Raw genomic sequence first — 22,253 nt, 5'->3', positions numbered from 1 at the left:
GGGTTTACTTTCCTTTTGTTAAGATCCAGAGGGACTGGGTCTTGGGGGTCCCCGGGCAAGGTATTGAGGCGGGGGACCGGAGTGTACCAGGCACTGGAATTCCTGGTTGGTGGCAGCGCTACAAGTTCTAAGGTGGTAATTGAGCTTAGAGGAATTCATGCTGGTACCCCATCTTTTGGACGCTAAGGTTCAGAGTGGGGAATTATACTATGACAGGCTTACTGGTCTGTATTTTCCGACATCACCCATAGAGCTTTTTAAAATATTCCAGTTTTCTAGTAGAGTAGTTGTTTTTAAATGAGTGCACATTTTTGCTAGCAGTTCAACCATGTCATACTTCAGCTCCTTCAGTACTCATAGATGTATACCATTCAGGCCTGGCAATTTATTTTTTTAATATGATCAGTTTGTTCCAGCACCTCTTCTAACATCTCATTGTCTGATAGTATTTTGTCTTTATTACCAGAAAAGAGCAGGTCTGGAGTAGATATCATCTTCTGTGGTAAAAACAGAGGAAACCATGTAGCTTCTTAATAATGTCCTTGTCTTCCTTAATTGTGCTCTTGATCCCTTGGTGATCAGGAAGATCCACTATGTGTATTTCCTAAATTACTAGTAATTTTGGCTATATTTTGTACCATAGGGCATCTAATACAGTTCTGCCTTTTTATCCAGCCATTTTGGGAGGACTCTATCACAAAGATCTTGACAGTTCTCTCTTTTTACTCCTCTTTTTGTATTTAGAGCAGGAGTTACCACTTTTTTTTTTAAAGCTATCAGTCTATAGTTTTTTCTCACAAAGAGTTTCCTGGCTATGATTAGTGAACATTTTCCTTTTCTAGAAGAGAGTTACCCCAGTTATTTTTAGAAAGTGTCATTCGGTTGAGCCTAAGTTTTACTTTAGACCTATCCTTCTCAATTATCCCTTGAAAATCAGAAGAAATAGGGAACCCATATAAATCCTTGCATGATTAAAGTTGGTCTGCTTTTATCATGTTTGGGTGTATACTGGATTAATATGTAGGCTGAACTGCAAACATAATACCCAAGTTTATTCTGCTGTTACTTTAGTGTCACTATCTTTTTTACTCTTTCTCTCTCAGAATACATCTTTCTGTTGTAATTTTTTAAAAAGAAATTGTTTTTCTCCCTTCTTCACTTTCTAGAAGAAGAATCATATTTCTTTACTAAGTGGAAATTTAGTTTCCAAGTTTGGTATAGAGAGGATTTCAAGAAGGTTTTTATTTCTAATATCAAAATATTTAGTTTTATTACAGTTTTTAAAAAGAGTAAAACCTATCAGCATATGCTGTCATGACCTGTTAACACTAAATTTATGAATTACTACACTTGCAGAAATTATGGGGAAGAGATGTGTCCCTTCAACACATAAACCTGGGGAAGGCCAGCGACTAAGCAGTTTGACTTTTGGATGCTTTTTGAACAGAGCAAGAAGTCCTCAGCAAGCTATTAAATTTGATGAAATAAGCAAATCATCACGTAAAGAATCAGAATTAAGCGATGGTAATAACATATTAGGTATTTATCCCTGATCTAATTTTATTCTGGAAGAAATTAATGGAAAATTAAAATTGCTTTAAACATAGCTATGTTCAAGAATAGCCTTCTTCAAAATAGGACAAAAGGACTTAAGAAAGGACACGCTGTAGCCTTTGTTTCACACTCATCTCTTTCGCAAGACAGTCTGTATTATTAGAAATCTTCTGATGTAGAGTTAGTATATTTCTTAAATATTTTGCTGTTAGCGTATGCTGATGGATCACTGCTGTATCCGTTAGAAGAGGAGGTTGCTTTTGGGCCTTGGATTAGATTATCCCAATTTATTCTATAGTGTTCATTAATTTCAATAATATCAGAAAACAAGATGCAGCCCTATAGTGCAAAAGAGGTTGTAAAATTAACTGTAATGAGGAGATATACCCAGAGCTGTTAGTTGACAAGAAAAAATAATGAAATCCATCTAAATATATGTTCAATCTGTTTTTAAATTGTTACATATTACTTGATTTAAGACTTCAATTTCAGCCTAAGCTCTTAATTAACATACTCTAGGTAGGGAGAGCATCTAACAGTATTAAGACTGCTGTGGCAGACCTTTATGACTTTGCAGAATTTCACAAGTCTCTGGGCTTTGCACAGGTGCAGGGCTCCATCCTTTTGGTTTCAGCTGCAAGATTAGAGTCTAACTTCAAAAGATTTCTTTTTAAAGTTCATGAAGGAATGAGCTAAATTAAATATTCACTCCAAGTTTTTGCATTCACTTTTTCCATTTGTTTCTATATGTTAGTGCTGCTGTCCTAATATCAGTTTTAAACCCAAGCTCAGCAAGATAAACTCAGTATATTGTAATTAAAATGGGTGAGATAATGGCTTGCCTTCAATACTAGCGCAAAGAAGCAGTAGCATAAGACACCCCCTTCCCTGTGCCTGTGCACTTTACCACCATTTTCTGCAACTGCACCATCTTGAATCCATTCTGCACCCTCTCCCCACCGCAGTGTGCCTAGTGGTATAGTTATGTCAACACATTGGGGTGAGTACACTGTGACAGATATAGACACAGTGCAGTTTATTTCCTCTTTGTAGCAGCAGGGAGACTGTGGGTATGTCTACACTACGGGATTATTCCGATTTTACAGAAACCGATTTTTGGAAACAGAAAGTCGAGGGCACGCAACCACACTAAGCACATTAATTTGGTGGCCTACATCCATGCACCGAGGCTAGCGTTGACTTCCGGAGCGTTGCACTGTGGGTAGCTATCCCATAGTTCCCGCAGTCTCCTCCACCCGTTGGAATTCTGGGTTGAGATCCCAATGCCTGATGGGGCCAAAAATTTGTCGCTTGTGGTTATGGGTAAATGTCATCAGTCAATCCTCCCTCCGTGAAAGCAGTGGCAGACAATCATTTTGCTCCCTTTTTCCTGGATTGCCCGGGCAGACGCCATAGCACAGCAACCATGGAGCCCATTCAGCCTTTTTTCACTGTGACCATATGTCTACTGGATGCTGCTAACAGACGCGGTACTACAGTGCTAGACAGCAGCATCCCCTTGCTTTTGCAAGTTGACAAAGATGGTTACCAATCATAATGTACTGTCTGCTGCTGTCATGGGTGCTCCTGGCCGGCCTCACTGAGGTAGGTCGGAGGCGCATGGACAAAAATGGGAATGACTCCCCAGGTCATTCTCTTCTTTAAGTTTTGTCTAATAGAGAGTCGGTCCTGCCTAGAATATCAGGCAAGCCTACTAAAGAACCAGAGAGGCAAATGGTTGCTCTGGGTCAGAGCCCCAGATATCCCGCAGAAATGATGAGCTGCATGCCATTCTAGGGGGTGCCCCTGCAAGAACCCCACCCGTTGCTTCCCTCCTTGCCTACCCCTCCTGGGCTACCGTGGCAGTTATCCCCCCATTTGTGTGATGAAGTAATAGAGAATGCATGAATAAGAAACAACACTGACTTTATTGCCTCTGCAAGCAGAGATCAAAGGGGAGAGAGAAGGGCGGTTGGCTTACAGCATAGTAGAGTGAACCACCATTCTGCACTTACTCAGCCTATAGCTGAAAATGGGAATCTGTGACAAGCACCAGGATAGAAGCACAGGCAGGACTGAATCTCCATTTGTGTGTGGGCCTTTGGTTGACACTGGTAAAATACAAAATGTCCCAGGATATGTATGTTGGGGGACAGTTCTAAACAGCAGCTTAATTTTTTTATTTGCAGCAAAATGTAGACGTCTAAGTATCTGATTGTGAGCCCTGATAGCAAGGGGTAGGCACAACCGCATGGTTCTGCTGACTGGGGAGAGCAGCCTGAGGCAGAAGCCTCCAGCTGCCATGATATTCCAGGCAGGACTGAATCTCCATTAGACAAAAGTTAAAGAAGAGAATGACCTGGAGTCATTCCCATTTTTGCCCGAGGCCAGCCAGGAGCACTCACGAGACAACGATGACGGATACCAGTCCTACTGTACCGTCTGCTGTCCGCAAGGCAAGGCAAGGCAAGGGGATGGTGCTGTGTAGTGCTGCAGCACCACATCTGCCAGCAGCATCCAGTAGACATACGGTGACATTGAAAAAAGGCAAGAAACAATTTTTTTCCCTTTGCTTTCACGGGGGGGAGGGGTGATGACATATACCCTGAACCACCTGCGACAATGTTTTTGACTCTTCAGGCTTTGGGAGCTCAGCCAAGAATTCAAATGGTTTTCAGAGAGTGCGGGGACTGTGGGATAGCTACAGTCATCAGTCACCCCTCCCTCCGTGAGTGTCCATTTGATTCTTTGGCTTTCTGGTACGCTTGTCTCAGCTCCTTAAGTTTCACGCAGCACTGTGTTGAGTCCCTGTTGTGGCCTCTGTCCATCATGGCCTTGGAGATTTTTTCAAATGTTTTGGCATTTCGTCTGTTGGAACAGAGTTCTGATAGAACAGATTCATCTCCCCATACAGAGATCAGATTCAGTATCTCCCATGCTGGAGCTCTTTTTTGATTCTGGGACTGGCCAGTGCATCCGAGTTCAGATTGCTGTCCAGAGCGGTCACAGTGGTGCACTATGGGATAGCTCCCAGAGGCCAATACCGTCGAATTGCGGCCACACTAACCCTAATTCGAAATGGCAATACCAATTTCAGCGCTAGTCCCCTTACCAGGGAGGAGTACAGATATCGATATTAAGAGCCCTTTATATTGAAAGAAAGGGCTTTGTTGTGTGGACAGGTGCAGGGTTAATTTGGTTTAATGCTGCTAAATTCGAGATAAACTCATAGTGTAGACCAGGCCTATGACTCCCTGAGAAAACAGGATGGTTTCTCCTGCTTCTTATTCCCCATTTGAAGTCTTAAAACATTGCTTGTGACATCAAATTGACTTTATAGCTGCTATTTGTCCTGTTCCAAATAGGAAATGAGCATTTGGGACAGATAATATTCATATAGACCCTGTCATTCGAGGATCCTAAAGTGCATTACAAAAGTGGATACGTATCTCATTTTTACAGAGGAAGAAACTGAAGGACAAAGATTTAAGTGGCAGGGTCAGAAACAGAATCTATTCCCCAGAGTCCAAGTATCCTGTTCTAACCACTAGACAACAGTGCTATACACTAATTCTAAATGATCATGTTTTAATGTAATAACAAAAATGGGGGAAAGAGTTACAGAAAATACAAGCAGAGTTATATCTGAACAAAATGTCTTTTCCTAAATATTTTCCTTAAGACACCAGTGGGTCTTAAGTGTTCAGCCCTGGGAGTGAAACAGTGGCATGCAGAAGGGATTTCTAACTAAAACAAAGTTCAGAATATTTTGATTCTTAATGTAATCTTCACACTTCTTCTTTCCTACGTTTTGAAAAGCTTTATAATCTTTAAGATTTATTAATGTGGGTAAGTGCATGTGTCCTCTTCAGCATAAAAATTCTTGCATATCTGGTTTCTTTTAAAGTTTGGCACATCTTGCTCTCCTTTCTTGTTACATTCATCATTATTATTCTTAGTTTTTTGAATAGAATGGTTTCTGTTACAGTTCCTTGGTAAATGCCATTTCTACTTTCTTTCAAGTATATGTTCATAACTATCCCTATTGACATTCCAGAATATGTGTAAGTTTCAGAGTAGCAGCCATGTTAGTCTGTATCCGCAAAAAGAACAGGAGTACTTGTGGCATCTTGGAGACTAACTAATTTATTTCAGCACAAGCTTTCGTGTGCTGTTGTCATCATGAATAAGTTGGAATATGAATAAGAGGCTACTAGGCAGCTCTCTAACTCCACATTCTACAGGCCATTATCCTCTGATCCCACTGATGATTACCAAAAGAAACTACACCATCTGCTCAAGAAAATCCCTGAAAAAGCACAGGAACAGATCTGTACAGGCACATGTCTAGAACCCTAAGCAGGGGTATTCTATTTGCTACCCAAGATCCATAAACCTGGAAATCCTGGACGCCCCATCATCTCAAGCATTGGCACTCTAACAGCAGGATTGTCTGGCTTTTTGGACTCCCTCCTCAGGCCTTATGCTACCAGCTCTCCCAGCTATCTTCGAGACACCACTGACTTCCTGAGGAAACTACAGTCCATTGGTGATCTTCCAGAAAACACCATCCTGGCCACTATGGATGTAGAAGCCCTCTACACCAACATTCCACACAAAGATGGACTACAAGCCATCAGGAATAGTATCCCCGATAATATCACAGCAAACCTTGTGGCTGAACTTTGTGACTTTTTCCTCACCCACAACTATTTCACATTTGAGGACAATATATACCTTCAAGTCAGTGGGCACTGCTATGGGTACCCGCGTGGCCCTACAGTATGCCAACATTTTTATGGCTGACTTCAAACAACGCTTCCTTAACTCTCGTCTCCTAATGCTCCTACTCTACTTGCGCTACATTGATGACATCTTCATCATCTGGACCCATGGAAAAGAAGCCCTCGAAGAATTCCACCATGATTTTAACAATTTCCGTCCCACCATCAACCTCAGCCTAGACCAATCCACACAAGCGGTCCATTTCCTAGACACTACTGTGCTAATAAGCGATGGTCACATAAACACCATCCTACTGACCGCTATACTTACCTACATGCCTCCAGCTTCCATCCAGGACACACCACACGATCCATTGTCTACAGCCAAGCTCTAAGATACAACCGTATTTCCTCCAATCCCTCAGACAGAGATAAACACCTACAAGATCTCTATCAAACATTCTTAAAACTACAGTACCCACCTGCTGAAGTGAAAAAACAGATTGACAGAGCCAGAAGGGTACCCAGAAGTCACTTACTACAGGACAGGCCCAACAAAGAAAATAACAGAACGCCACTAGTTGTCACCTTCAGCCCCCAACTAAAACCTCTCCAGTGCATCATCAAAGATCTACAACCTTTCCTGAAAGATGATCCCTCACTCTCACAGATCTTGGGAGACAGACCAGTCCTTGCTTACAGACAGCCTCCCAACCTGAAGCAAATACTCACCAGCAACCGCACACCATACAACCTAAACACTAACCCAGGAACCTATCCTTGCAACAAAGCCAGATGCCAACTCTGTCCACATATCTATTCAAGTGATACCATCATAGGACCTAATCACATCAGCCACGCCATCAGGGGTTCGTTCATCTGCACATCTACAAACGTGATATATGCTGTCATGTGCCAGCAATGCCCCTCTGCCATATACATTTGCCAAACTGGACCGTCTCTATGCAAAAGAATAAATGGACACAAATCTGACATCAGGAATCATAATATTCAAAAAACACTGGGAGAACACTTCAACCTCTCTAACCACTCAGTGACAGACTTGAAGATGACAATTTTACAACAAAAAAACTTCAAAAACAGACTCCAAAGAGCAACTGCTGAACTTGAATTAATATGCAAATTAGATACAATTAACTTTGGTTTGAACAGAGACTGGGAATGGTTGGGCCGTTACACTAATTTAATCTATTTCCCCATGTTAAGTATCCTCACACCTTCTGTGGGTCATCTCAATTATCACTTCGAAATTTTTTTTTTCTCCTGTTGTTGATAGCTCATCTCAGTGGACTGGCCTCTTACAGTTGGTATGCGTACTTCCACCTTTTCATGTTCTCTGTATGTATAAATATCGTCTTGCTGTATGTTCCAGTCTATGCAACCAATGAAGTGGCCTGTAGCCCACGAAAGCTTATGCTCAGATAAATTTGTTAGTCTCTAAGGTGCCACAAGTACTCCTGTTCTTTTTGCAGAATATGTATAGTATTTTCCTTCAGGTTTATTTTTACAACATCCACCAAAAATTAAATGAACTTAACTTTAACTACATTAAACTTGCAGTTCTGATTATAAATGGCTTTAACAGCTAACTTTATTAAAAGTAATTTTGTCAAATTCATATATTTCTTTTCTAGAGAAAAAAAAACAGCAAACATCTCTTGCTGCTCTTGCACATGACAGCAATAAAGGTCAGAGGTCATTACAACAAAGCTCCTGTGGATCAGAACAAAATAAAAATGCAATAACAAGCTATTCATCAAAAGATATAGATAGTAGTATATCAAAGAACTCATGCATTACAGGAAGTGACTGGAGCTCAGATGAGGATGAAGGAGGTAATAAAAGACCAAAATCCAGGCATGCATCTACCCTTTCAAGTCAGACATCTGAAGAAAGCACAAGATACAGCAGAATTGGGAGTGAAATGTATTTGACAGCATCTGACGATAGTAGTTCTCTATTTGAAGAGGAGAATTTTGCGGTTCAGAGATCCGAGCACAAAAAGCTGTATTCCTGGCAGCAAGGATCTCAGTGGAAAAGTCAGAACAATCTACTTGGAAAGAGCAGTTCTGAGGCCTTGGGTAGAAAAGACCAAGATAGCTCTTCAGATGAACTGAATAAGAAATTTCAGTCTCAGAGATTAGATTATTCATCCTCATCCAGTGAAGCAAATACCCCAAGTCCAATTTTAACGCCTGCTCTAATACCTAAGCATCCAGTCGTGACATCTTCAACAGATTCTCAGTGTGCAACACAATCAAATTCTCAATCAAATATGCCAACTCCAAAGTTGCGGACTCCCAATGTTTTTAGTATAAGTGTAGCATTGGCAAAAAAGCACTTAAGCCAACCCCAGCTGAGTTCTGACAGAATGTTTGATGGAAATAGAAATGCTATAAGCATGATACGGCCCTTGAGACCTCAGGAAACAGACATCGACCTGCTAGATGGGGAAAATACTGATATTTTAGAGAAAATGGAGACTGATTATGATGGAGCATTTACCTATGACTCTTTTGAGGCACAGAGTGCAGAAAACCAGGAGTCCAGTGATATAACATGGAAGGCAATTAGCAACAAACCCCCTACTCCTCCTCTGCATCGATTCCCCTCCTGGGTAAATAGAATTAAATATTTTTTACTGATTTAAATTAACTCATTTTGTTGCTTTTATTACACTTTTCTCTCCTGTACCTTTCTCATTCCCTGTGTCTATGGTGGGAATATGATTTGTTGGCTTAATACCAACTGAGATTATCAAATCCTCAGGAGCAAGTTCAATTTAAACACCTATTCTAGGATCTTGTATTTTTTCTTTTGCAGAAGAATATGGAGTAAATCATATCAGTGAAATATTTAAATTGCATACATTCAACATCTCTTCTCCTATTAATGGGCTAATGAGCTCTTTGTTTTGAAAATACCATATAAAAATGAATAACCATTTTTTTGTATGTAGACCAGTGGTCTCCAAAGTGGGGTGCGCAAGAGGATCCTTCGGGGTGGGCGGCAGGAGGAGCACCACTGGAGCAGTGCTGCTTTTTTTTTCCTCCCTCCCTCGACAGTTTGGCCAGGAGTCTGAGTGGCCTTTTTTTTTTTCTCACTTCCACAGTTCGGCTGGGAGCAGGGGTGCGTGCTCAAAATTTTTTTACTGATGGGATGCGCGATCAAAAAAGTTTGGAGACCACTAATGTAGAGAACCAGTTGTTGAAAAAGTCATATCTAATTTTCATGTGTTCATTTGTGCACACACAGTTAGATAATGATTCTAACCACTGACTTTTTTTTATGATCATAGTACTAGGAGTCCTGGTTCCAAGTCCTTTGCTCTAAAAATTAGGCAATGCAATCCAGGCCAATAATTTGTGAATTAAAGAATTGTAAATCTAGATTGGCACAAAAGACCGTATTTAAAGAAGTTGTTAGTCCCATTAGTTGTTCAGAGAAATTTCTTAATCTGTAGTAGTAGTAATTCACTGATTACAGAAGAATTTTACACTTCCAGTGAGATATTAAAAAAATGGTTTTAAAATGTAATAGAATTAATATACAAATTTTACATCATGACACAAGCGGTCATACTATAATACTTTAATTTAAGTCCTTTCCTTAAAATTACTTAGTTGTGAGCTAGCTCCTTCCAGGCTGAGAATGTAAAGTCTTCTCTTGCCAATGATTTACTTTGTTATGCCCACCTAGTGCAGAATCTGAAATCATAGAGTAATACGAGTACGTGGCCTGTTGGTGCTGTGGGGTTAGGTCAGAAATGAACTATACTTTAATGTTACTTTAACAGTTTGTGCATGTGAAGTTTTTCATTAGGAGTTTTTGCTACCGTAGTTTGAAAAGCTTTTGGTGAAAAGCTACTTCCATAGCCTCCCTTTGTAGATAACATCTAGTCTTCTAGCATAGACTGTCCTCTCCCTGTTACTCTTTGAGGAATTGATTTTAGTATTAAAAACAAAGAACTCTCAGGTACGCAGGCAAGAGTTGTATGGGAAAAGGTGAAACAAACCACTGCTCTGGTGAGTGGTGTAGACAATGTCACATTTCAGCCACCACTGATAACTCTGCTATATCACATATTTGTAGCAGTGTGAGGGCAAAGGGAAGGTTTGAGGAAGAAATACCTTTCATTTCCTAATATCTACAGTAAAACATTTCTGCTTTTATGTTAGGAAAGCAGAATTTATGCTGTAGCCAAGTCAGGTTTACGAATGTCTGAAGCTTTCAACATGGACTCTTTTAACAAAAGTAAGTGGGTCTTTGTACCAACAGCCAAAATCCTCTGCTTACTGTAATTTATAAGGGGCCAGTTGTCCCAGGCACCTCTAAAATATGCCTCTGAAGATTTCTTTGGATTTTTTCTTTAAGATATGGTAAAACAGATTTAACCTTTTCATTATTTCTATCACCTATTCTTGAATACTTGCCTCTTAAATACAAATTCATTATAGTCCTTAATTCCCTATAACTTTCTTGGGAATTCTTGGTGAAGATTATGTAACCAGACATCAAAAGAGAGAGAATGTACTTACATTACAAAAAGACTAGTGGTCCTGATTATGATTTTCTCATATCCCATTACTTCAGTATAATTTAGGAGTAACTGTAGTAAAGACAATAAATCTACAATGGTGTGACATCAGAATCCAACCAAATGTTTTAAATAATTTTGGAGGGTAATTTTAAAGAATTATGTTTTATACTGTGTATTTCAGGTGCTGCTTCTATAGCTTCATATACCATATCTGGACTATACACTTCTTTGATATACAAGAACATGACCACTCCAGTCTACACAACTCTGAAAGGGGTAACCTTATTGTTGTTTAAAAGAAAGCTGTGTGAAAAGCCATACTGTTAGGCTCCAATTTCAAGAACTTGGCATTTTATGCTTGGTGGCACTTTGCCAAGTGTTTAGAGACCATAAAAAACCCAGAAGTAATGGATATGTCAAATGTCCAGAAAATAAATTGTTGTTGCTTATAAATTGTTGCAAGCCTGTGTCAATTTTTGTTGTGGCGCGTACTGGTTTTCCCAGGGCTTGTTAATTATTGAAAGAGCTGCATTGTGTGCAAAGCTGTAATTACAAGTTTAGATCTAAAAGCGTCTTTGTGTCAATGCCAAAGCTATTTGTTTTTAGAAGCTTGCAGAATCTAATCAGAACATTATTTGTTTCCTGGCAGCCTCTTGTAATTTGAAGAGATGTATGTTTTTAAACAGAAATGATGTAATAGATAGATGTTGGGGGGTTTCAGCTGAATATTGCTACTTATGTGCCAAATCCTGGGGCTCAAGAAAGAACTGCAGTACAATCTAAATGCAGTGGAACCAGTAGAGTTCCAGTGCTGTGCAGAGGTAATGCAGATGCTAAGAGCCCATAAAGGCCATCCCTATTCTCTATATGCTGTGGAGCTCTGCTGCATGAGAGCTTTATCTTATGTAGCTTGCACAGAAATTTGGGGTGTGGCAGGGCAGAGCTATGTGACTGGTGGATCTGATGTAAATGGGAGCCACCAGCCAAACCCACCCCTTCCATGAAAAGCTGCAGTAGGATCTGTGGAATGGCTCTGCTGGCATTTTATAACCTGGGATAAAGAGGGCTGATTGCTACAGATTGTTGCTACTGCTTGCTCCCTGCACAAAGCCTATTGCTTGCTAGTGTAACTATTGAATGTACAAGATCATGTCATACTGAGCCAAATAATTGTAATTGAGCAGAATACCCATTCCTGATGAAACTGAACACCTAGTCGAAAAGGGAACCTCCCCCACCCAGCCTGGTGAAAATGAGCGAGTGAGCGTGGGGGAGAGCAAGCGATGGAGGGAAGGGGGATTGAGTGAGCGGGGTGGGGCCTCAGAGAAGAGGCGGGGCAAAGGTGTTTGGTTTTGTTCAGTCAGAAAGTTGGCAACCCTAGCAGATACACATGCTGCAAAAGCATTAATGAGTTTCTGCATTCTGTCAAGAAGTGACCCCACACACATCCTGCCGTGCAAATGATTCCTGCCAAGAACAGGAGTCATCTGTACATGCATGTTTAATGTTGGATCAGTGGCTGCCTCACTTTTAGCCCTGCCTCAGAACATTCCCCCAGTGTTAATTTCATTGAGGGCCTATGGAGAAGCCTCACCATAGTTTTGAGTTAGCCAACCTCCGCCTCAGTCTGCCAGAACACAGGTTCTCCAAAAGGCAGTAGTGCACACCTTCAACCAGAACTTGGACCATAGGTGGCTGCTGAAACATGCCCTCTGAGTTTTATTTGTAAAGTGAAATATACTCATCCTCATACTTATGTTTTCTTGTTGGTGCATTGGAGAGAGAGTTTGGTGGGTACTGGGGCACAAGGTAAAGTTTAGGTATTTTTAAGCTGGTTAATTTGTGGGGGGGGGGTTGTTTTGTTTTACATCTCCTGTGGTAGTTAGCCTAGTAAGATTTCCTGCCAACAATGCTAGTGCTAATAATTTTAGTATTTATACCACCCTTTATTGTGGGTGATGTATATCCTTGGTGTTGAGGGTTTGATTTGGTTTTGTTTTAATTATAATAATAATTGGAGATATACCAACCTCCTAGAACTGGAAGGGACCTCTGGAGTCCAGCCCCCTGCCTTCACTAGCAGAACCAAGTACTGATTTTTGCCCCAGATCCCTAAGTGGCCCCCTCAAGGATTGAATTTACCACCCTGGGTTTAGCAGGCCAAGGCTCAAACCACTGAGCTATCCGTCCTGCCTGCCATGCAGTTAAATCTTTAGCATGGTAGGCATCTATAGTGCCTGTTGCAGCAGTAAGCTGCTTTAAAAGCCAATAAAATAAATACATCCATTAAGTAATATATTTTGCATAAAATTTCAAAGAATGTGTGTTAATTTCTATAGAAAGCAACTCAGATAAGCAACAGCCCGTTCTTAGATGACTCTTCAGGATCAGAGGAAGAAGACAGCTCCCGATCCAGCTCACGGACCTCAGAATCAGACTCTCGAAGTAGAAGTGGCCCAGGTAGCCCCAGGGCCATGAAACGAGGTGGGCAGAAACCATAAAAACAAATATTTTGAGAGGCTTAATATGATTTTGGAGCACGTGCAATGTTTATTCTTTATATCAATGAGTTTCTCCTTTTTAAAATATGGATGCCTTGAACATGGATGTAGCTCGTTTGTTATATGTTTCACATATCAAAGCTGAAGCCAAAGCAAACTGATAGGAGAATGAGTAGCTTTCCTTTTTATGATTACCAATACTATATGTATTTCTAAGGCATTACTGTAGTATCTTCTTGTCATTTGAGGGGAAAGATGATTTTGTGATTAAAGCACAAGGTGTGGTTTCAGGGGATCTGGGTTCTGTTCCCTGCCCCATCATGGATTTTCTGTGACCTTTGACTGTAACTAGATGGAATAACTCAGCAGAAAAATATAGTGAGAGTCAGCAAAATATTTTCCTTAAGTTTATAACACAAAAGTAATAATTTAACCTAATCAGACAGCAAAGGAATTCAGTTCAGTTCTGTGATCTCAGAGTGTGAAGCCTACCTTCTTAAAGGCATTCTCCATCCTCTCTGCCTCTAAAACAGTCAGTTTTACAGTGCGTCCCCTGAGACCTGTGCAAAGAGAGGAAGAGGCTGAGCTGAAGTTAGTCCCTGGCACACAAGTGTCTATTACCCTCCATTTGTTTGTGTTTTCCCCATCTGCAAAAAGGGAGTAGCACTTCCCTACCTCACGGGTGAAGTGAGGCTTCATTTTCTGTTGGTAAATTGCTTTGAGATCCTCTGATAGTATTACTGTTTTACAGATATCAAAATATTATTGTTATTTACTGAGGTCTGGTCTACACTACGGGGGAAAATCGATCTCAGATACACAACTTCAGCTACGTGAATAACGTAGCTGAAGTCGAAGTATCTAAGATCGAATTACTCACCGTCCTCACGGCGCGGGATCGATGTCTGCAGCTCCCCATGTCAACTCCGCAACTCCGTTTGGGTTGGTGGAGTTCTGGAATCGATATAAGCGCGTTCGGGGATCGATATATCGCGTCTAGATGAGACGCGATATATCGATCCCCGAGCAATCGATTGCTACCCGCTGATACAGCGGGTAGTGAAGATGTAGCCTAACTCTGATTGGACAAGGTCAGTGGCTAACTAACTAGAGTTTCACTTATGTCACACGCGGGCACATGTAGTCAATGGATTAACAGAATTTGAGTGCCAACCACAGGCCCCCGTTAAGTTTCCACAATAATGGTCTGCTTTGCAAAGAATGTATACAACATTCTTGCTTTCTAGAATTGTCCTTAACCTAATTCTTTCTCCTCAATTTGGTTTGGTTGGTTGGTCTTCTGATAGGGTGAAACAGAACATAGCTGTTAAAGTGCTCCCATTCTGGCAAGTATTGAAGCCCTCCCTGTTTCTGTCATACTAAATTTCTCTGCCATGCCCACTGCCCTTTAAGATATCTAAGAGCTTACTTGCACTGATGTAGCTACACCTATATAGCTACACCTATGCTATGCCAGTGCAAATCCATGCTGTAGTTGGATTGCACTAGTGTAAAAGGTCTTAAGTCTTTCTCTCACTTCCCTGCCAGATTTATCTTTGCTGATAGCTAAGCTGATACCTACCGAAGCTTTGGGCCTGAATTGCTTCTCACACTAGTTTCTACACCAATCTAACTTAGCTGAATTAATTAGAATCACTGTGGATTTACAATATTGTAGGCAGTAGTGGAATCTGACCCATTGTTTCATGCTGTCTCTCTGGAGACTCAAGAAGATAGCCCTGCATTGTTTCACATTCAGAAGTCTTTCTTCACAGCCTTGAGCATGTGTTCTTATTTATAATGCATAATTTGAAGATTGGGAGATGCACAGGTGAAAACTAAGGGTATACTGGCCTATAGTATCGTAATTACTGATATTTTAGGAGGAAAGAGCCCAGCTTCACTCTCAAAACCCAGATGAATTTGCTGGTCTGGAAGTTACAAAAACAATATTTTTATTTGTAAAATCAGCCAATATGTGGAATTAATCAAACAAAATAAACAGAATGCTACAGTGCAAATGTTATACAGTAACTCTTCAGAGTCGAACAGTAGTTTTAAGTAAATCTTTTGAAAAGGAAACTTTCACATTTGAAAATGAGTGGTTTTTTCCATTTTGATGAATAAGCAAAGAGTTGGTTTTAGTATTAGTGAATCGTTCAGAGGAAAAATTGGATGTGGTTTTTCATAGAAGCAGGTGGACATGGGCTAAAACTTTTTTTTATTCTGAAACTGGATTTGAATACACAGTTTTTTTGGCAGGGAAAAAATTGCACAGGCTCTTATTCATAACTGACTCAGTATAAAAATTCCCCACATTCATTGCAAGTCAAAGAAAATAAGAGTGGCAGGAAAAGGCAACCTAGACAGCCCATCTACAATCTAACCACATGACAAACCTTTGGGCAATTCATCTACCATACAGGCAACTTACCTGAGAGGACCAGATGATAAAGAAAAAAAAGTAGTAAAGAAAAATCATGTATAGTTTAGCACAGAAGTCGGCAACCTTTCAGAAGTGGTGTGTCGAGTCTTCATTTATTCACTCTAATTTAAGATTTCGCATGCCAGTAATACATTTTAACATTTTTAGAAGGTCTCTTTCTGTAAGTCTATAATATATAACTAAACTATTGTTGTGTATAGAATAAATAAGGTTTTTTAAATGTTTAAGAAGCTTCATTTAAAATTAAATTAAAATGGAGAGCCTGCCGGACCAATGGCCAGGACCCATGTGTGTGAGTACCACTGAAAATCAGCTTGCGTGCCATAGGTTCCCTACCCCTGGTTTAGCATGAAGAGCCTACACTTGATCACCAAAAAATAGACAGAGATGTAATATGATGTACAGAAATGCTAGTGATCTACTGCAGAACTCTTAAGTGTGGTGATTGAACAGAACTAATTAAATCTGATGGCATTTAAAATATTGTTTTTATATATATAATATAATCTTTTAAATGCCATATATATTTATAAATAAGTGTTTTAAACAGGAGATTCCAAATATTTTCCTTCATTCACAGGTCACTAAGTAGCTCCATTTGATTGTAAGGAATATGGGCTTCAGTGTGTTTTGGGTAGAAAATTAATATTTGATCTGTGGCTGTTGAAATTATGGGCAAGTGTAGTCAATTGGAGGTTTTATGGAATCACTGAATTATTTTCCTTGGAATTTTGTTCCTTTGAGAGTAAGATTCTCCTAATAACTTGCTCTTAGATGAAGCAGTGATAACTGGATATGGCAGTGTTATATTTTTGTTTCTTTCTGGAGTGTTTGCACACCTATTTGGAATAATTTTAGTTTTAATTCATAACTAACAGCCTGTTCATATTGTGGATCCCCATTTCATGGTTTAATTCAATTTGATTGTTGAGGTGCTGAGGATCGCTCTCTTATGCACATTGTCAGAGAGAGATGGAGTTAGAGAACACTGTTTTTGAAGATTAGAGAGTGACAAAGAGACATTGTCACATACATGAACCTGATTTATGGAAGTGAAGAAATTAATGATGGGCTCCTGGGAGACTTAGGGCTGCTCTAACTTGTGCTCTGGCTGGTATGGCTCCCTGGGTGCTCTCCACGCTGAGGATAGCTAAAGTGTGGAGTGCCCTGGCTTCCCCCTAATGCTGGGGGTGTAGAGATGGAAGGATAATGTTTTTGCAGCAATTCTACATCATTTGGGAATCCACTTATGCTGTAAGGTTTTCTTAGGAGTTTCTATGATATTCTAAGGACCTTTACATTGCTGCAGTTGCACAGAGGAACCAAGAATCGATCCCTGTAAATTTCAGTGGCTGCAGATTTCACTTGAAAGTCAAATAAGCCTTCCAAAGTTGATGACTTACAATGGTCTGTTTAATTATTTTCCAGTAGCTGAAAACTATAGACCATATGAAGAATTTTAATTTGTCCCAATATACCTTCTCCTTTGAGTTCCGATAATAAGTTGACATTTAAGAATATTTTACAATCAGTAAATATTAAATTGCTTTTAATCATATTCTTGAACATGACATTTTTCACATTGCTCCTTGCATTCATTATGTTTATGTGCCTGAAGCATTTCCAAATTCCTAAATAAACACTTTGATATTATTTTTAAGGAATTTTCTTGCTCTGCTTGATATTCTCATCAAAAATATTTAATTCCCTCTGGAATGCTATTAATATTTTAGTTTGTCAACAACTCCGAGCTCAGCTGTTCCCTCCATACCATGCCCAATTTCTCATGTCTAAAATACGATGGCAAAGAAATAGATACATGGCATCTTTTTTCCTTTTTCGCTCAGGTGTGTCTTTGTCTTCTATGACCTCAGAAAGCGACTATGCTGTTCCCCCTGATGCCTACTCAACAGATACAGACTATTCAGAGCCAGAGCAGAAACTCCCTAAAACCTGTTCCTCATCTAGTGATAATGGAAAAAATGTGAGTACCAAAGTTATGCAAAGAATAATAGTATTTCTTTCTTCTACAATGTTAACAAAGCCCAGTACTAAGTTTGCTTGGCACACAGTGTGATGATTACAAGTAGCAATGTGTTCAGATTCATTAAATGACCCATATGCTGACTGTAACAAATCAGACACTTGGGGTGACCTATTGTGTGTGAAATATCTAAACACAGTGTAGGAGAACCATGTTGGGTGTACAGAGGGGTGGCCTCAGTAGCAGCAACAGCAGAGACCTCACTAGAGAGTCAGGGGTGGGGAGAATTACATATCACCCCGTACACAGTACAGAAGATGTCCATGGATGGGGTGTCTGCAACTTCCTCATATAGGATGTGGGGGCAGTGAGCATATCAGATGTGTGGTCAGTGGGTCCGCAGGCTTCACAGTTCACAGAATCCAAACCCACAGTGTGGGGTAACAGGCTGCATTTGTATTCCTCACTATGGCTTGTATTAATGGTGGTGGCTTGGGTATCCAAGCCGCTTGGCTGAGTGGGGATGAGGACCATATCACTCAATTACTGACATAGAGCAAAACCCTGAGCTTTATTTTTCTGGAGTTTGCACTGAAGGTGCTTAGCTCTTATTATGTGACTTGGAGCAAATCTCTGTACCCCTGTCTAACTGTAAAATAGGGAAAATACTTTTTTTTATCTCACATGCATGAATCTTAATGCATGTAAAAACTGGATCTTTCTGCTATAAAAAGGCAAAGTATTGTAATAATTATTATTTACCATGCATGCATTTTTTCTTTGGCAAAATACCTTGTTATAATATATTACATAATTTATTTTTTATTTTAAATAATCAGGAGCCATTGGAAAAATCTGGATATTTGTTAAAAATGGGTGGCAAAGTAAAAACCTGGAAACGACGATGGTTTGTGCTCAAAGGCGGTGAGTTATTGTACTACAAATCTCCGGTGAGTATGAATAACATGTTTACTGTTTAGTTCCCGATTCCTCTAAATGACTGTAAAATTGCCAGATGAAAAAATACATTTCTTCATTTGAATACATTAAATTAAACATTTCATAATAAAGCACCCAGTCCCACAAACTGTTGAGCACCCTCAACTTTTATCTTATGGGATTTGAGGGCGCTGTACCTGCTAGGTCAGTGGTGGAAAGGAGTGAGGGCTAAGGCTGGGGGTGCGGGTTCTGGGGTGGGGCCAGAAATGAGGAGTTCAGGGTGTAGGAGGAGGCTCCAGGTTGAGGTACGGGTGGGGAGGGCTCAGGGGTGGAGCTGGGGATGGCAGGCTTGGGATGCAGGAGGGGGCTCCAGGCTGGGACCGAGGGATTTGGATGGTGGAAGGGGAATCAGGGCTGGAGCAATGGGTTGGGGTACTGGAGGGGTGTGAGGGCTCTGTCTGGGAGTGTGGGCTCTGGGGGGGGTGGGGATGAGGAGTTCGGGGTGCAGGAGGGTGCTATGGGCTGGGACCAATGGGTTCGGAGGGTGGGAAGGGGATCAGGGTTTTGGGGCTCCGGGAGGGTGAGGGCTCTGGCGTGGGGCTGGGGATGACAGGCTTGGGGTACAAGAGGGGGCTCTGAGCTGGGATCAAGGGGTTCAGAGGGTGGGAGAGAGATCAGGGCCGTGGCAGGGGATTGGATAGTAGGGGGAGGGCTCAGGGATGCGGGCTCTGGGCAGTGCTTACCGCGAGTAGCTCCCAGAAGCATGTCCCCCCTCCGTCTCCGAGGTGCAGTGGGAGCTGAGGGCTGGATTAAATGGTCCGACGAGTCGGATGTGGCCTGCAGGCTGTAGTTTGCCTGCCCCATGCTGGATGCTTCCAGTAATCAAGTCTTAAATGTGTTATACCAGTATTTTATTACTGATGAATAATCCTTTTTTTCATGTTCTTTCATACAGAGTGATGTAATTCGAAAGCCACAGGGTCAAATTGAGTTAAGCGTATCCAGCCACATTGTAAGGGGTGATGGAAAACAAACAGTTCAGGTGCTTCCTTGTCTCATTGTATTTTTAGAGGGTCCTCTCTTTTCACCCCAAAAGTGACCCTTCCTCCAAATGTGTCTCCTTTTGGAGGCAGTCAGTGCCCTCCATCTGAGGGGGGTGGGATTGTTTCAGTCATAGAAACTGGAGATAGAAAAGACTATAGCAGTGGTCCCTAACCTTTTCGTCTGGCGGGTGCCAGACGAAGGACTTTAGCAGTGGTCGAGCATCCGCCAAAATGCTGCTGAATTTTGGCGGCATTTTGGGGGCGGCACCTCTCGATGACATCGCTTGTCGGCGGCAAGTGGTGTCATTGAGAGGCGTTGCTACCGAAATGCCGCCAAATTTCGGTGACATTTTGGCGGATGCTCAACTGCCGGCCAGGAGCCCACGGGCACCGCGTTGGGGACCCCTGCTCTATAGGGTTATCTTTTTCACATTCTTGTGAAGCTAGGATTGTTACCTGTAACATTAATCCAGATGGGATGGCTTTGTGCTCCAAGCACTCTGAAATCGCAGATTAACATGCCACCAATTGTGATTCCAACTTAGGTAAAATGAATTCCATGTAATTTACTACAGGGGGATCTCTCAAATGAGATGTGATTGACTATGGGGCCGCCTGCTCTGCATGGCCATTAAGCAGTTCTACTCTGAAAAGTGACAGTAAAAATGTTGCGAATATTTTGTATTTGTAAATAAATGTATTGTTTAAATAAGTTGAAATCTATAATATTCCTAGAACTGAAGGCATCTTTTCTGTCACTGTTCAGTTGATCACAGAAAAACGAACATACTACCTGACTGCAGATTCTCCCAACATCTTAGAAGAGTGGATCAAAGTACTGCAGAATGTTCTTAAAGTGCAGGCTGCTAGTCCACTTTTCTTACAGCCTGATGTGAAGCCAGCCATGAAAGGATTGCTGACCAAGGTAGGGACACTTATTTCCCTGACAAAGTATTTTTATTCTGTTTTTATTTTTAAAAATGTTTCTGCTTAATATCTCTAAGTGAAAAAAGGCAACAAGAACTGTATAAAACATGTGTAGTAAACTAATTTTAGTAACCAGTCCTTCTATTGACGTCAATGGCAAAACACCAATTGGCTTCAGCAGGAGCAGAATTGGATCTTTAACAGGGACTTCTTTGTACAGTAGTATCTAAGTTGGCTGCAGTATTTGGCATTGGCCCTTGTGTGATTTTGCAAAAGTGCTGTTTGAGGGGCACCCAAAATTAAAGTCCAAAAGTACATGTACTATAAATATTTAGCATAAGAGTAAATAGATTAAATAGATTAAAGTAGACATGCTATACAGTATGAATAAACCAGGACTGCTTACTCTAGTACTGTAATAAAAATATAAGTTGGCAAGTCTTTTTCATTTGGCCACTTGATCCACTACCTTCCATGTTGAATTCTCGGTTTGCACATTGTTAGGGCCCTGATTCAGCGCATGCCCCAATTTAAACATTTTTGTAAGCGTGTCATAAACAGATAGCTAAGGGTTAATGTCTCTTTCACCTGAAAAAAAAGTAACCTGAAGCACCTGACCAGAGGACCAATCAGGAAACAGGATTTTTTTCAACTCTGGGTGGAGGGAAGTTTGTGTCTGAGTTCTTTGTCTTCTGCCTGAATCTCTCTCAGCTAGAGAAGGATTTTTTCTGTTTCCTGCTTTCTAATCGTCTGTTTCCAAGTTGTGAGTACAAAGTTGGTTTTTATTTTGTATTTACATGTCTATAGTTGCTGGAGTGCTTTAAATTGTATTCTTTTGAATAAGGCTGTTTATTCATATTTCTTTTAAGCAATTGACCCTGTATTTGTCACCTTAATACAGAGAGACCATTTGTATGTATTTTTCTTTCTTTTTTTATATAAAGCTTTCTTTTAAGACCTGTTGGAGTTTTTCTTTAGTGAGGAACACCAGGGAATTGGGTCTGCAGCTCACCAGGGAATTGGTGGGAGGAAGAAGTCAGGGGAAAACCTGTGTGTGTTAGATGTACTAGCCTGACTTTGCATTCACTCTGGGTGAGGGGGGAAGAGAGATTGACTCTTGGTAATTCTGTTCTCCAGGCTGGGAACGGGGAGCGTGGAATCCCTCTGTTTAGATTCACGGAGGTTGCTTCTGTGTATCTCTCCAGGAACACCTGGAGGGGGGGGGAAGGGAAAAGGTTTATTTCCCTTTGTTGTGAGACTCAAGGGATTTGGGTCTTGGGGTCCCCAGGGAAGGTTTTTGGGGGGACCAGAATGCCCCAAAACACTCTAATTTTTTGGGTGGTGGCAGCAGTACCAGGTCCAAGCTGGTAACTAAGCTTGGAGGTTTTCATGCTAACCCCCATATTTTGGACGCTAAGGTCCAAATTTGGGACTAGGTTATTGACAAAGGGGTCTCTCTATTTTCCAACATCAGCAGTCAAAACAAGATATTTCAAATAATGAGGATAATGTGTAGAGTGAGGGACTATACTATGTTAAGGTTAATTTACTCATCAGATTTAAATTCTCTTCTA

At 40.8% G+C, this 22,253-nt stretch overlaps 1 protein-coding gene across 3 annotated transcripts in view; it reads left to right on the top strand.

The window, feature by feature from the left end:
• Positions 1–22,253, top strand: part of PLEKHH2 (pleckstrin homology, MyTH4 and FERM domain containing H2) — a 122,444-nt gene that overhangs the window by 46,029 nt on the left and 54,162 nt on the right. For all 3 annotated transcript variants that reach the window (XM_050951727.1, XM_050951726.1, XM_050951725.1), the window contains 9 exons: positions 1,357–1,524; positions 7,934–8,916; positions 10,478–10,553; positions 11,021–11,115; positions 13,179–13,323; positions 17,634–17,770; positions 18,610–18,720; positions 19,665–19,751; positions 20,519–20,677. In XM_050951727.1, the coding sequence (XP_050807684.1) occupies positions 1,357–1,524; positions 7,934–8,916; positions 10,478–10,553; positions 11,021–11,115; positions 13,179–13,323; positions 17,634–17,770; positions 18,610–18,720; positions 19,665–19,751; positions 20,519–20,677 (1,961 nt within the window). The remainder of the gene's footprint in view (positions 1–1,356; positions 1,525–7,933; positions 8,917–10,477; positions 10,554–11,020; positions 11,116–13,178; positions 13,324–17,633; positions 17,771–18,609; positions 18,721–19,664; positions 19,752–20,518; positions 20,678–22,253) is intronic.

Source organism: Gopherus flavomarginatus, chromosome 4 (assembly GCF_025201925.1).
Source record: "Gopherus flavomarginatus isolate rGopFla2 chromosome 4, rGopFla2.mat.asm, whole genome shotgun sequence".
Classification (NCBI taxonomy): Eukaryota; Metazoa; Chordata; order Testudines; family Testudinidae; genus Gopherus; species Gopherus flavomarginatus.
This window is presented reverse-complemented; position numbering and strand designations above follow the sequence as displayed.